At 42.8% G+C, this 13,983-nt stretch overlaps 1 protein-coding gene across 1 annotated transcript in view; it reads left to right on the top strand.

Annotated features, from left to right (window-relative positions):
* SLC26A4 (solute carrier family 26 member 4) overlaps positions 1-13,983 on the top strand; it is a 66,535-nt gene that overhangs the window by 21,773 nt on the left and 30,779 nt on the right. Inside the window, exons 8-13 of the mRNA XM_068272685.1 lie at positions 2,138-2,220; positions 4,299-4,446; positions 9,351-9,464; positions 11,544-11,621; positions 12,196-12,291; positions 12,422-12,528. Coding sequence (XP_068128786.1) covers positions 2,138-2,220; positions 4,299-4,446; positions 9,351-9,464; positions 11,544-11,621; positions 12,196-12,291; positions 12,422-12,528 — 626 coding nt within the window. The remainder of the gene's footprint in view (positions 1-2,137; positions 2,221-4,298; positions 4,447-9,350; positions 9,465-11,543; positions 11,622-12,195; positions 12,292-12,421; positions 12,529-13,983) is intronic.

The raw sequence follows: 13,983 nt of genomic DNA on the forward strand, positions 1-13,983 counted from the left end.
CCTTGACCCCTCGCTACCCTCCAACTACCGCCCGATCTCCCTCCTCCCCTTCGCCTCAAAACTCCTTGAGCGTCTGGTTCTCAAACGCCTGACCCAGTACCTCAATGCCAACTCACTACTAGACCCACTGCAATCTGGATTTCGGCCTGCCCACTCAACCGAAACAGCGCTCACCAAAGTGGTCAATGACCTTGCCTTAGCTAAAGCTGAAGGTAAATACTCCATCCTCCTCCTCCTTGACCTTTCAGCAGCTCTGACCTGGCTTTCATCCTACCTCTCCAACCGCTCCTTCATGACCTCCTTCAATGAGTCCTCGTCCACCACCAACCGCGTACGAGAGAGAACGGCGCCGGAGACTTGGGCGCAGGACACAGCCAGTATATGGCTGATCCTGCTGCCGCACAAGTCCGGGCCGTGTTAATTACTATTCCCCCTCCAGGCCGACATGGATAGTGGGGGAATGAAATAATTCGGCTTCCAGCAATCGCTGGAATCCGAATTATTGTTTTAAAAGCAACTTCAGGTCCGTCTTCTGACGGCGCTGAAGTTACTCCCTGTGCCTGCGATAGCCGTAGTTCCTATTATGGCCTATGGTGGCGCCGGCTGCGCCCAAGTCTCCTGCGCTGCTGCGCCCAAGTCTCCAGCGCTGGATTTACCGTGTTCGCCACCAACCACCTCCCTGGCCCCCTACTGTTCTCCCTATACACATCCTCCATTGGCAAGGTTATCTCCTCCATGGGTTTTAACTATTATCTGTATGCAGATGACACCCAAATCTACCTCCACACCCCTGACATATCCACCACTACCATGGACAAGGTCTCCTCCTGCCTATCTGCCATCTCCTCCTGGATGTCCGCTAGGTTCCTGAAACTAAATCTAGACAAAACGGAATTTATGATCTTCCCACCCCGGTCATCCCTGGACCTCCCAGATGTGCAGGTCACTGTTAACCACACTACCATTCGCCCTACCTCTCAAGCCCGCTGTCTGGGTGTCACCCTGGACTCCGCACTCTCCTTTACTCCCCACATCCAAAACCTCACAAAGTCATGCAACTTCCACCTTTGCAACATCTGTAAGATTCGTCCTTTCCTGACCTCTGCCACCACCAAACTCCTCATCCATGCCCTCATAATTTCCCGCCTCGACTACTGCAATGCCCTTCTGTCTGGTCTCCCTCTGAACCGAATAGCCCCACTGCAGTCCATCATGAATGCGGCAGCCAGAACTATCCACTCCTCCCATCGCTCCACCAGGGCGGCTCCCCTCCGTGAATCCCTCCACTGGCTTCCTATCCAGTCCAGAATCAGATTCAAGATATTGTGTCTGACCTACAAATCCGTCCACAAAACCTGTCCAACCTACATTTCTGATCTTACTCAGAGATACACACCAAGCCACTCACTTCGCTCCTCCAATGAACTTCGCCTGACCGTCCCCCGCATCACCCAGTCCCATGCACGCCTCCAAGACTTCTCAAGAGCCGCTCCAACACTATGGAACTCACTACCTCCACCCATTAGGGCAGCCTCCTCCTTCAACACCTTCAAGAAGGCCCTCAAAACTCACCTTTTCACTCTGGCCTACTACCCCTCACAAGTGCTCTAAGCCCACAGCTGAACTCTGGTCCCCTACCTCTCGTGTTCCTACCTCTCCCTCTAGATTGTAAGCCTTTGGGCAGGGTCCTCCTCCTTTTGTGTCCTACCTGATCATGCACCTCCATTACTGTGCACCCATGCTATGCATTTGAGTGAACCTAACTTACCTAATCTCCATGCTCCCCTCCAGTGACTGACTAAGCATTACCTTCTACTCATACTGTGCTGCATGATCTGGTTTTCTTGTATTCATGTATTGTCATATTGCTGTTTGTCACCCCTAAATATTGTCTGTAACCTAAATTAATGTCCAGCGTTGGCGCTTTATAAATACAATAAATAATAATAATAATAATAATCCAATCCCTACCATAAGTCTATTGTTCCTTTGATAAACTGCTGACCAGCTGTTTTCCAGCTAGTTCATCCATAGAAACAACCTTCATTTTTAGTTACTGTATAGTGTGAAAACTATAAATGGCTTGCAAAAACAAACTTACATGCATGACACTTAATGTGTTATTTCTTGAATGCAGGCTATAGTGGCTACGGGAATTTCATATGGAGCCAATCTAGCACAGAAATATAATGCAGGGATTGTAAAAACAATTCCCAGTGGGTAAGTATAGCTCTATTTTTTTAATTAATTGAACTGTGCATTGTCCACCACTCCTTCAATAGAAGACCAGGTTCCAGTAATACAGGATTCAGATCTGGGGCGCTCTTAATACATTAATCCATTACAACAATAATTTTTGCAGTTTGTATAAAATAAATGAGTGTAGTGTTGCCCTAGTGATAAGAAATATGAATGGATAATAGTAAAGGCCATCATGCTGCCCAAGATATCTTATGCCTGAGTATAATTAGCCTTTCCAAGCATAGTTACTACAAATATTGTATTCAGTGTGTAGATGTTATGCGGTTACATCAGATGTACAGTTAAGTCCCATTTATCCAGAACTCAGGAATTTGACAGTCTCAACTGCCAAGCAGAATGCCGGGGGAGGGGGGGACCCCCGCATTGGGTCACATGCACATCGCAGGATGCAACAGAGCAGGTTCTAGGAGGATTTGTAAGTAGTTTCCACTGCGCACCAATCTGCAATTAATCTGTAGGGAGAGGTTAGTTTTCATTTTAGGACCAGTTGCTTGACTTCTTAAAGTAAATGGCAAGAACACATATCCAGCATCAGGCAATGCATGCATGTGCCAGATATTAGGGACTTTACTGTACTTCCACTTTTACTTACATTCTGCATTGATATCGTGTTGCTATACCACTGCAGACCTTTAGGTAAATGCTAAATGAATGTAAGATATCTTGTAAATTATTTAACACTCACTGATCACTTTACTAGGAACATTATACTAATACCCAGAATGTCCTCAATTGCCTTGAAAACAGCCTAAAGTTGCATTCACATGTGCAAAGTTTGTCACCTGCAGGGATCAGTATTTGATCTCTCCAGCCAAGCAACAGTTCAGATCTAAGTGCCATACCAATTTGATGCAAGGCTACAGCCTTGTTACAGTGGATGGGGAGGAGGCATGATGGTGCAGCGGACAATAAAGTGCCCTCCAGTGGGGTGGAGTGAGGAGAGAAACTATAGGCCTTGGAATTGGTTGGGCATTACTGTTGCTAGAGACAGTGTGCTGGATCTTTATCCGACTTGGAGATAACTATACCTGCTAGGTTCTTGGCCAAGATGGTCCTGAATGGTGATGGTCCTGAATAGCAGCATCAACTGAGTGTCCTCTAGCATGTGTACCTAGCTTTACTTATTCGTGACATTTCTTCCACAAGAATGTCTGAAACTTTTCTTATCTATGTTTGTATCACACAATAGTGTGTAGCTGACAATGTGTTTTGTAGCTATGCAGGGGGGGGGGCTTGGGAATGACAAAGCGGTGTGTGCGTGAAGTCATGCAGCAGATAGGGGTGATGGTGGATCACTCGCGGGTCGGGGGTCACTGTACACACGTCTGACTATCTGCTGAAGTGGTCGTTATCGCCATCTTAGGCATGTGTACGGGTCGATAATTGTTTACATCATTCTAAGAAACACAAGTAACAAGAAGTTAAATAATGCTCAAACCCACTTATCTGTCAATTACAATCACGTTACAAACAAATTCACACATTTCCCCCATTGCAGACCTGACTTGTATCTGCATGAGTGCATGCATTGCACTGCTACCACACGATTGGCTGATTAGATAAGTTCATGAATAATCAGATGCACAGGGGATTTTAATGAAGTATGTATACTGTATATATGTATGTTCTGTACTAAAGGTGCGTACACACGAACTACTAAAGAGAACGATGGGTCCTTCAGACCCTCCCGCTGGGCGGTCGTTCTCCCGACAGTAGTGTGTGTGTACAGCCTATCTGCACACTGATAAGGCTGTTTCTGAACGATCCGCTCAGCGGATCGTTCAGAAACAGCCTTATAAGTCTGCAGATAGACTGTACACACGCACTACTGTCGAGAGAACGACCGCCCAGCGGGAGGGTCTAACGGACCCGTGGTTCTCTTTAGTAGTTCGTGTGTACGCACTTTAAAAGACATTTAAAATGCTCCAAAATGAAACATAAGGTGCTAGCCAGCTTACTTCTGTTTATTTTGCGTACAATGTTAACACTTCTACATCATGGTATACAGAAAGATAACCTCTCTGTTTTTTCTTTAGTTTTATACCACCCATGCAGCCAGATATAAGCATGTTTTCTCAAATGATTGGCTCAGCTTTTTCCATTGGAATAGTAGCCTATGCTGTTGCTGTGTCAGTGGGCAAAGTGTATGCCACCAAACACAGCTACTCAATTAATGGCAACCAGGTAAGCAGCTTTCTCATTTGCATAATTAGTCCAGTCAATGCAATAACCATTTTCACGCCACACTTGTTACATGGGGTATAATAAATGCATTGTTTTCATGGTAAATAAGATGGCAGCAGCTGGAGGACATAACGGTAGACTTGCAATGGCTTTTAGGTATAGCACTGTTACCTCTATTACCTCTATTACTAGAAAGTTAATTTATTTCAGCATGATTTGTCCTTTGTGTTTAAGTCTCCAGAACTTCTCTGCCTGTAGGCTCCTGAAAAATAAATATAGTCCTGTTAAAACCATAACATAATACTATATGTTCAATGGCATGTGGTACCATAGCAGATTTTAGAAGCAATCAACACTGTCAAATTTAATTCAATCTGCTTGTAAAATCTGATACTTCCAAGAGAGAAACCCCACTCCAGAGGGTTGAATCACAAAGCTTACTTATTTTTCACCTTAACTGTAATAAGCCACATACACGTGCTCAACAAAAGTCTTTTAAATGCACGATTATCAAACAACTTGAAAAAGTTGGACAACTTGACATGCAAACAACAAGGCATTATCACTGATATGATAAGAGGAAGCTAAAATCAATCCAACTGACTTGAGATGCGTCTTATCAGTGGTTGGTGGCCTCTTTTCAGTGATAAGGCCTTGTCATTTGAACGTCTTTTACTTGACAAAAGTTGTTTGATAATCATGCATTTAAAAGACTTTTGTTGAGTGTGTGGATGAGTCTTTAAGGCGAGCTAATAGACAAATGAGGAGAGATCATTCATGAGATAAACAGAGAAGGAGAGAGAACTCATGAGTTAAGTCAAATAAGGCTACAAAAATCCGAGTAATCATGAGTTACTTATCATAAATTAAGCCATTTAAGGATAGGTAAATTGTGAGTTAATAATTAAGGTGAGGTAATTCAACTTGAAATCTTTGTGAATCAGCCCCAATGTCACTAATAAAGCCTCATACACATGTCCAACACAATGCAAAACCAACCGCACAACATGACCAACTGCATGACAAGTTGTTTACCTGACAAGTACGTACACACACGCCAACCAACTAAACAACTCACTTAAATACAAAAACAACAAAGTTGTTGAAACGACTTGTACACACAAGCCAACCTGCAAGATAGTTGTGCAGGTTGATCCACCAAATGGATCTGGCAAACCACCTGTTATTAGTTGGTCGTCTTGTTGTTTGCCTGCGTACACACACCCAACTGTCTTTCACTAGACCAAGTTTAGATGATAGTTGGGCAGATTGTTTGAACATGTGTACGAACCTTAAGAAGGATCAGTACTGAAATACAGGTCTCCATATAATAATTATATCATCATAAGTCTGGTTCCCTGGAGGAGTTTAGAGCTGCCAGAAATGCCTTAAATCGGGAACTAAAAAACACAAAGAGGGCCTTCTCGGACAAGTTGAGCCTGAGCTTCCAGTCCAACAACTCACGAGAGGTATGGAAAGGCCTGATGGCAGCTACAAACCTCAAGCCCCCACACCAGCAAGCAGCCCCCAGCACTAAACTGGCCGACGAACTCAACAAGTTTTATTGCAGGTTCGAAAAGCTACCCAAGTAGCCTGGCACGACAACGGCCACGGACAATGGGGCGCACTTCCCTCTACCTGTCCCAGGAGATGGCGGTGACACACTGATCGCAGTCTGTGAGGAGGAAGTACTACAACACCTACGCAAGCTTGACCCTAGGAAAGCTCCAGGCCCGGATGGCGTGACGTTGATCTGTCTGAGGACATGTGCAGACCAGCTGGCCCCTGTCCTCACCTCCATATACAACAGATCTCTTATGGAGGGCAAGGTCCCCTCCTGCTTCAAGAGGTCCACGATTATCCCAGTCTCCAAAAAGACGGGTAACACTGACCTCAACAATTACAGACCAGTGGCCCTAACCCCCACCATCATGAAGATCTTTGAACGGCTGGTCCTTGCCTCCCTGAAGCACTCCACTAATGCCCTCCTTGACTCACATCAATTCGCATATAGGGCAAACCGGTCGGTGGAGGATACCACCAACATCAGCCTGGCGTACATCATGGAGCACCTCTACAGGCCCAACTCCCACGCCAGGCTACTGTTCTTGGACTTCAGTTCTGCCTTCAACACCATCTTCCCTGACATCCTGCTTGCCAACCTCGCACAGCTGGGAGAAGCTGCCCCCCCTCTGCAGGTGGATCGGGGACTTCCTTTTCAACAGAACGCAGAGGGTCAAGCTAGGCAACTGCTACTCCAAGGTGAGAACTACTAACATAGGTGCTCCGCAAGGATGTGTCTTGTCCCCTGTCCTGTTCTCCCTGTACACCAACAGCTGTACCTCAACTGACGACTCTGTCAAGGTCATCAAGTTTGCGGATGACACCACAATCATCAGACTCATCAGTGGTAACAGTGAGGATGCCTACCGCAGCAAGATAGACAGGATCTGCAACTGGTGCACAGATAATAGCCTAGTCCTCAATGCAGCAAAGACAGTGGAACTGGTTGTGGACTTCAGGAGATGCCCACCCCCTCTCCACCCAATTCTCATAAGGGATACCGAAGTCTCCAGGGTCCCCTGTGTTCGGTTCCTTGGCACAACCATCACTAAGGACCTAAAATGGGTGGAGAACACCACCATAACCCAGAAAAAGGTACAGCAGAGGCTATTTTTCTTGCGCCAACTGAAAAAATTTGGCATCCCACGCGAGCTGCTTAGGAGCTTCTACACTGCCACCATGGAGTCCATCCTTTGCTCATCCCTTATCGTCTGGTACGCAGGGGCATCTGCTAGCGACTAGTAAAAACTCCACAGAGTAATCAGCACTGCAGAAAAGATCATCGGACTGCCACTGCCACCCCTTGATCTCCTCCACACGGCCAGAATGAGGACGATGGCCACCAAGATCTCGACCGACCCCTCCCCCCCGGTCAGTCGGTTCTTCAAGCTCCTTCCACTGGGCCGCCGCTACAGGGCTGTCCCCACCAGAAAAACCAGACGCTGGAGTACCTTTTTCCCCCAAGCGGTACTCCAACTGAACTCAAACCCCACTTGGCAGCTTGTGTTTTTTCCTTTCTGCATATAACCCCAGTTTGACTGAATGCCTCTCACTATGTTCATGTCTATGTACATATGTCTATGTTCATGTTTATGTAGCCCTCCCTACGCCATATGTACGCAGGTCTTATGTATGTATGTACAAATGCCATGCGCTCCAAAAACAATTCCGGGTATGTCTCTGGCATACTTGGCGAATAAAGCTCATTCTGATTCTATTACCCCCTTTACGTGCAACATGGTTTATCAACTCTTACTTATTTACCATTATTATTTTAATATATTTTTATTTGCACAAATAGATGAATAAACACATTTTGATTAATTTAGTGTAGAAAATACATCTTCTGAAAGAAAAGCTCAAATTCATGGAATGAATCAGCCTCATTTCCAAAACAATCTTACATGGAGCATTAATGAATGTTCCTTCATTTGACATTGGTAGATCTGGTTTACAGTGTTTATTATTGCAAAAAAGACCCATGGACTTTAATCAAATGGCAGTTACTATAGAGACAGAAGCTTCCTGTTTGTGGGAGTTAAGCTGCACTCTTGCTTACATATTACATGACAACCTAACCAATCCATGGAATTATGGGCTGGGTGTGCCTGGAATTTATGAACATACTGTTAACATGTTTTATTCTTGCATTTGTATTTCTGGGCGCTTTAAAGTGTACTCACGTTAACATGTGGCTTGTGGTTTATGCACTAACCGCCGGTAATATTGGTTTGCGCAGGCAGAGCATGGCAATATTACCTTACCATGATTAAAGTGAATGTTACTATGGTTACGCATGTTAGCAGCTAGCGTAAGGCAATTTATCGTTGAAATTGTTGTGATAAACATGTACCATGTGTCCCGTTAATAGTGTAGCATCAGGATTGCCATTGACAATTTCTCTTCAATCAGGGAGAAACTGCCAACTTCATTGTGCACCCCACTCACCCTCCCATCACATGATGTCATGTATGTACAGCTCCAAAGGGCCTTGCCCCTCCCCCAGCATAGCAATAGAGCACGTCAGCTATACAGCTGAATTTGCATCTGTCAACCTGACCCAGCAATGTCACTCAAGGGGATCGGGTCCCAATCCCTGAAGTACGACATCAGTCAAAGGGTATGTACACACCTTTAGGTATTTCTCTGTGCCCCAAGCCCCTGCAATTTGAACAGTATGTAATGCTCCCACCTACAGTAGCTGCCACTTACTGCAGCTATGCAGCTTCATGCCATGTAACCAAAAACTGATTTTTTTTCCCTGCAAATGCCTCATTTCACACAAAAAGGTTGTTATATGGCTATTCTGCTTACTAAGTTATCAGGTGATATACCGTATTTACATACCCGGAGTTTAGCTGTAAAAATGCTTGTGTAGTTTCAAAGTAAATTAGCAATTTTAGGTTATAATAAAGCACTGGTACAATGGTTTTATATGCCTCTTAATAATCTTCTTCCCTTGTCCGTTGAATATATAATCTTGCATTACGATAAGGAGACAATTAGATCTTCATAGCTAGGTGTGCTGCTTTGCAGTATACTAGCCTTCCCTTGTCCTGAAGTTGGCACTGGTGGAGTTGGTGCCAGTGTGGAGATTTAAGGATAGCATCCCCAATACTCTAATATTTATACTATATAAAGTGAAAACAGTAATCAGGTCCTTTAAGACATTCAGGATTCAGAAAACAGGCAATTTTACTTTCATTTGGGGGTCTTATATGGCTTTTTGGTAGGTTTTATATTTTCACTAAATGAACTCAAAATTACCTTTCAGCTAAATTTGTTTCAGAAGTGATTGATAAAAACATGTGTAATGTGTTCATTATTCTTCCCATTTCCAGGAGTTCATTGCATTTGGGATTAGCAACTTGTTTAATGGGGCTTTCTCTGGCTTTTGTGCCACTACTGCCTTGTCACGTACTGCTGTCCAGGAAAGTACAGGAGGAAAAACCCAAGTGAGTAATGAAAGCTCAGCAACACTTTACAAAAGACAGCTGCTGACACACACACAAGCATTGTTAGGTTTATATCACACAGTCACAGCATGGAACTGCCTGAACTTCCACCACCAGTATTTTCATAATGTACATGCTTCATTTCTTGAGGCTAAATATCAGCAGCATTTTAGTTACTGACAGAGCAGTACATTGACCCATTGTTAGCACTAGTTAATATATGGAGAACTTACTTGAGTGATTCCCGATTAGGAATCTTGTCACTAGTATAGGAATAGCTGAAGTTTGAGATAAAATCCGCTCAACCCTGCTTGGTTGGATCAGTGCAGGAACCAGGTAACTCAGCCCCAGAAGCAGCAGAAAACAAGGATTCCACCAAATGGGCTTGATTCACTAAGACAAATAGCATGCCTTATCAAACTTAACACGCCTTATCAAAGTTAACACGCCTTATCAGAGTAGCATAGCGATCGCTACAAACTTATGTCTGCTAATTGGCAAAGACGAGAGTTCCACTCGTCCTGCCCTGAGCCCGTGCGGGTTCGTATGCTGCTCTGATAAGGCATGTTAACTTTGATAAGGCGTGTTAACTTTGATAAGGCATGCTATTTTTATTAGTGAATCAAGCCCAATGTTCCAAAAGGTTATAAACCTTTAAAGTTAACACGCCTTATCAGAGTAGCATAGCGAGGACTACGAATTTATGCCTGCTAATTGGCAATGACCAGAGCTCCACTCATCCTGCCCTGAGCCCCTGCGGGTTCCTATGCTACTCTGATAAGGCGTGTTAACTTTGATAAGGTGAGTTAACTTTGATAAGGCATGCTATTTGTCTTAGTGAATCAAGCCCAATGTTCCAAGAGAATATAAACCTTTACTGAATCAGATAAAGCGTGGTGTTTTAGGTTTTCTCTGATTCAATAAAGGATGACATTATTTTGGAACATTCTGCGGGACCCCACTTCTTTGTTTTCTATAGGCATAACTAGTGTAACATTGGACTTATTCAAACCACAGCTGTCTAATTGTTGCTTTCACGGTTTAGGGATGCTCAGTACATGTAATGCTAAACAGCTGTAGACTAAGGACTACTATGACAAATAATTCAAAATATGTGTGTACACATTCATATAAGTTGTTTCTGGGGGTATTGACAAGGTTGTTTTTTTGTTTTGTTTTTTTTTCAAAACTACTCCCTGAATGGCAGTAGCACAGTCCAACTGCAAGAACAGTGGGAATAGTAGGAATCCCAACCAACGCTTTTGTATAGGTCCTTGCTAGGAAATGCTTTTAAAAAACTAAATGAGAATCCTCCATGAGGAAATGTAATAATCTAAAACATGACCATAAATGGTTCAGAGCAGTCAAATTAATAATACCCACTGTATGTGATATCTACATAAGAAAAAGTAATTTACAGTGCATTTTGCTCTGAGACACATATACATCTTATACTGTATATGGAAGTAGAAAGAATGTCCCCGCCCCGCCCGGCAATAAAATGATTTAGTGATAAAAAGGAGTGCAAATCACTGCATACTTACACCCAAAGTAAAACAAAACTGTGTTATGGACAGAAACTCGAATGATAGAGCAAATAAAACATGTTATGCAGAACGAATCCCTCCTTCAAGTAAGAATACCAGCAACATGAGCGTGTGAGCATCTCTTAAAGGGTCCCTTACACAACCAGCCTGCGCAGTGGTTGCTTAGTCAGCTGACCTAATTTTGTGAGTATTAGTCCTACACTAAGTGGTTACCAGTACTGTTTAGTTTTGCTCTGTCTATTTTTACTGACCCCTAATACACCTTACATGTATGTACACAGTTTTTCTTCACAATGGTCCTTAAGATAAAAATATGAAAATATGTAAATTAATATGTCTTGGTGGCCACTATTGATCCAATCTTTTTCATCTAATCTTCACAAATCTATGTATAATCTACATAGTTTTGTGAAGATTGGACACAAAAGATTGGATCTTTACTGGCCACCATCAGGCATTTCTGGTTATGTACTTTACTGTGAGCTCAATACTGTTATTACATGTGTGACCTCAAATGAACGATATCTTGCAGATCGCTGGTATTATTTCAGCCTTCATTGTGTTCATCGCCATCGTGGCACTCGGAAGACTCCTTGAACCACTGCAGAAGGTATATTTTTTTATGGATTTGCAAATATGTATCATTTAAAAAAAAACTCATACTTCTTACTCACAATTCCTTCTTAATTCCTTCCAAGACAATGTTTTTTGTGTTGTGTTTTTCATTGAAAGTTGTAAAGGAATCTGTGTTCCTTGAAGTTTTGAATCTAATTTTTAAATGGCCAAACCTTCTCCTTTAAAAATGTTAGATGACATAGATTCTGCCACCTTTCACAATTACTGTAGTTTTCCATTAATGTTACGGAATAGGCCATAAAGTACCATCTGGGAAAGGATTAGTTGCTGAGCCTCTTCCTGTATGTCATTAACCACTTTCCTGTGTTCTCATTTATGCATCTTAATGGTTATGGAAATGGAAGTTAAAAAGATGTACAGGATAAACATTTCCTGGTTACTATCTTTCTTCTTACTCTAGAGGAGAAAATGACTGCTTTCCTTATATAACATCTAGGGCTATGTGGTATTGCAAAGTTGCACTTTGTAAGGAAATGGTTCAAAACTGATTTACTGTATTAGTCTTCTATATGAAGATCATTAACTGTATTATGTATGCTTCATCACAGTCTGTCCTGGCTGCTATTGTTATAGCGAATCTTAAGGGAATGTTCTGGCAAGTGTTTGATGTACCGCGCTTATGGAGACAAAACAAGTGGGACTCAGTAAGTACTGAAAGCTTTAGATGTGGTGACATTTAAAAGTGGCAAAAAAAGAAACTATGAAGTAAATGACAACCTGCATACCTCCACACCCCAATCTGCCATTTTATGAGATATATATTTTGCATTTTAGGTCCTTTGGGTGTTTACCTGTATTGCATCCATTCTTCTGGGACTTGACTTGGGTCTCCTGGCTGGATTACTGTTTGGACTACTCACTGTGATACTTCGTGTTCAGTTGTGAGTATATTCTCTAATATAAAAATGCTTATGTGGTGTTTTAGTAAGGCATTTTTCTACACATTGGATTGATTGGAAGGTAGGAAATAGTGTTGCCCTTTCAACTTTTGTCCCTCACTTAAAGAGTAAAAGGTGCTAGTAATAATCTGAGACTGACCTTGAAACTGACATGAAAGAGTCAATGTATAGGAGCAGAAGCTTGAGGGCCCGTTTCGACAAGAAGGCTATGTAGCCGCATCGCACCGCAGGTGTCCTGAAACACATGCACGGCAATGGAAGAGTTTCCACTGTGTGCATGTTATGTGGATCCGAGAATCTGCAGCATGCTGCAGATTCTCGCACGGCCGCATCCGCCCGCAGCTGCGTCCCATCTGCTCCCTTGACGTGATGCGGGCGGCAGCGGAAGTGATGCAATGTGGCTAGGTAGCCGCATTCGCATCACTTTGCAGTGGAAACCGGCCCTTAGGGTCCTTTTACACTTAATCAGTTGCTCTCAGTTATAACTGAAAGAAAACAGATTTTCAAAGTAATGCTCATGTTTTCCTACGGCACCTTTCACACTTAACACGTTTTAACTGAAATCTTTTTCACAATGCACTGCTATGGAAAAAACGCATACTAACGCACACTAACGCATACTAACGCACACTAATACACCAACTGATTAAGGCCCCGTGCATTGGAAAGAGGATTTCAGTTCAAATGCATTAAAGAAAACCTGAACTGAAAATTAAAAGTCAAAATAAGCAGAGTCCTATTTGTCCACTGTGATCAACGGAATTTTCCGACCTCCATTTTGAAAATGGCCATTACCCATAACAGCTTTCTGGTCAACACACAGTTAAACTGTAACATCGCCCACTTGAGCCATAGGGAAACATGGACATTACCTGGTACATCAGTTTTCCTCTCAGCTATAACTGACAGCAACTGATATTTTACTGACAGCAACTGATATATTTCAGATCTGACAAAATGTTGTCAGAACTGGAAGGGATTATTGTCAGAAGAAAATGGTGAGCTTCTGAACGGAACTGATGGCAAGGTAACTATGTAATGTTCATTTGAAGTTACCTCATGTGTTTATTTTAAATATTTTTACTCAGTACAGGTTCTCTTTAAGTGTGAAAGGTGCCATAGCATTACTTTGAAAATCAGTTTTCTTTCAGTTATAACTGAGAGCAACTGATTAAGTCATCTGGATCAACAGGGGTATGTGGGGGGCGGGCTGGTGTTGTACTTTATACTGGTTGAACTCGATGGACGTATGTCTTTTTTCAACCAAAATAACTATGTAACTATGTAAATAACTATGCAACTATGTAACTATGTAAGTGTAAATGGGGCCTCAGTGTAAATGGGCCCTAACCAAAAAAAATCAGTACCCCCCTCAAACCCTATGAATTAGCCCAACAATATTTTACTTGAGATTTAGGAGCTGACGGAGGTGATTTG

This window comes from Hyperolius riggenbachi, chromosome 3, assembly GCF_040937935.1.
Source record: "Hyperolius riggenbachi isolate aHypRig1 chromosome 3, aHypRig1.pri, whole genome shotgun sequence".
NCBI lineage: Eukaryota > Metazoa > Chordata > Amphibia > Anura > Hyperoliidae > Hyperolius > Hyperolius riggenbachi.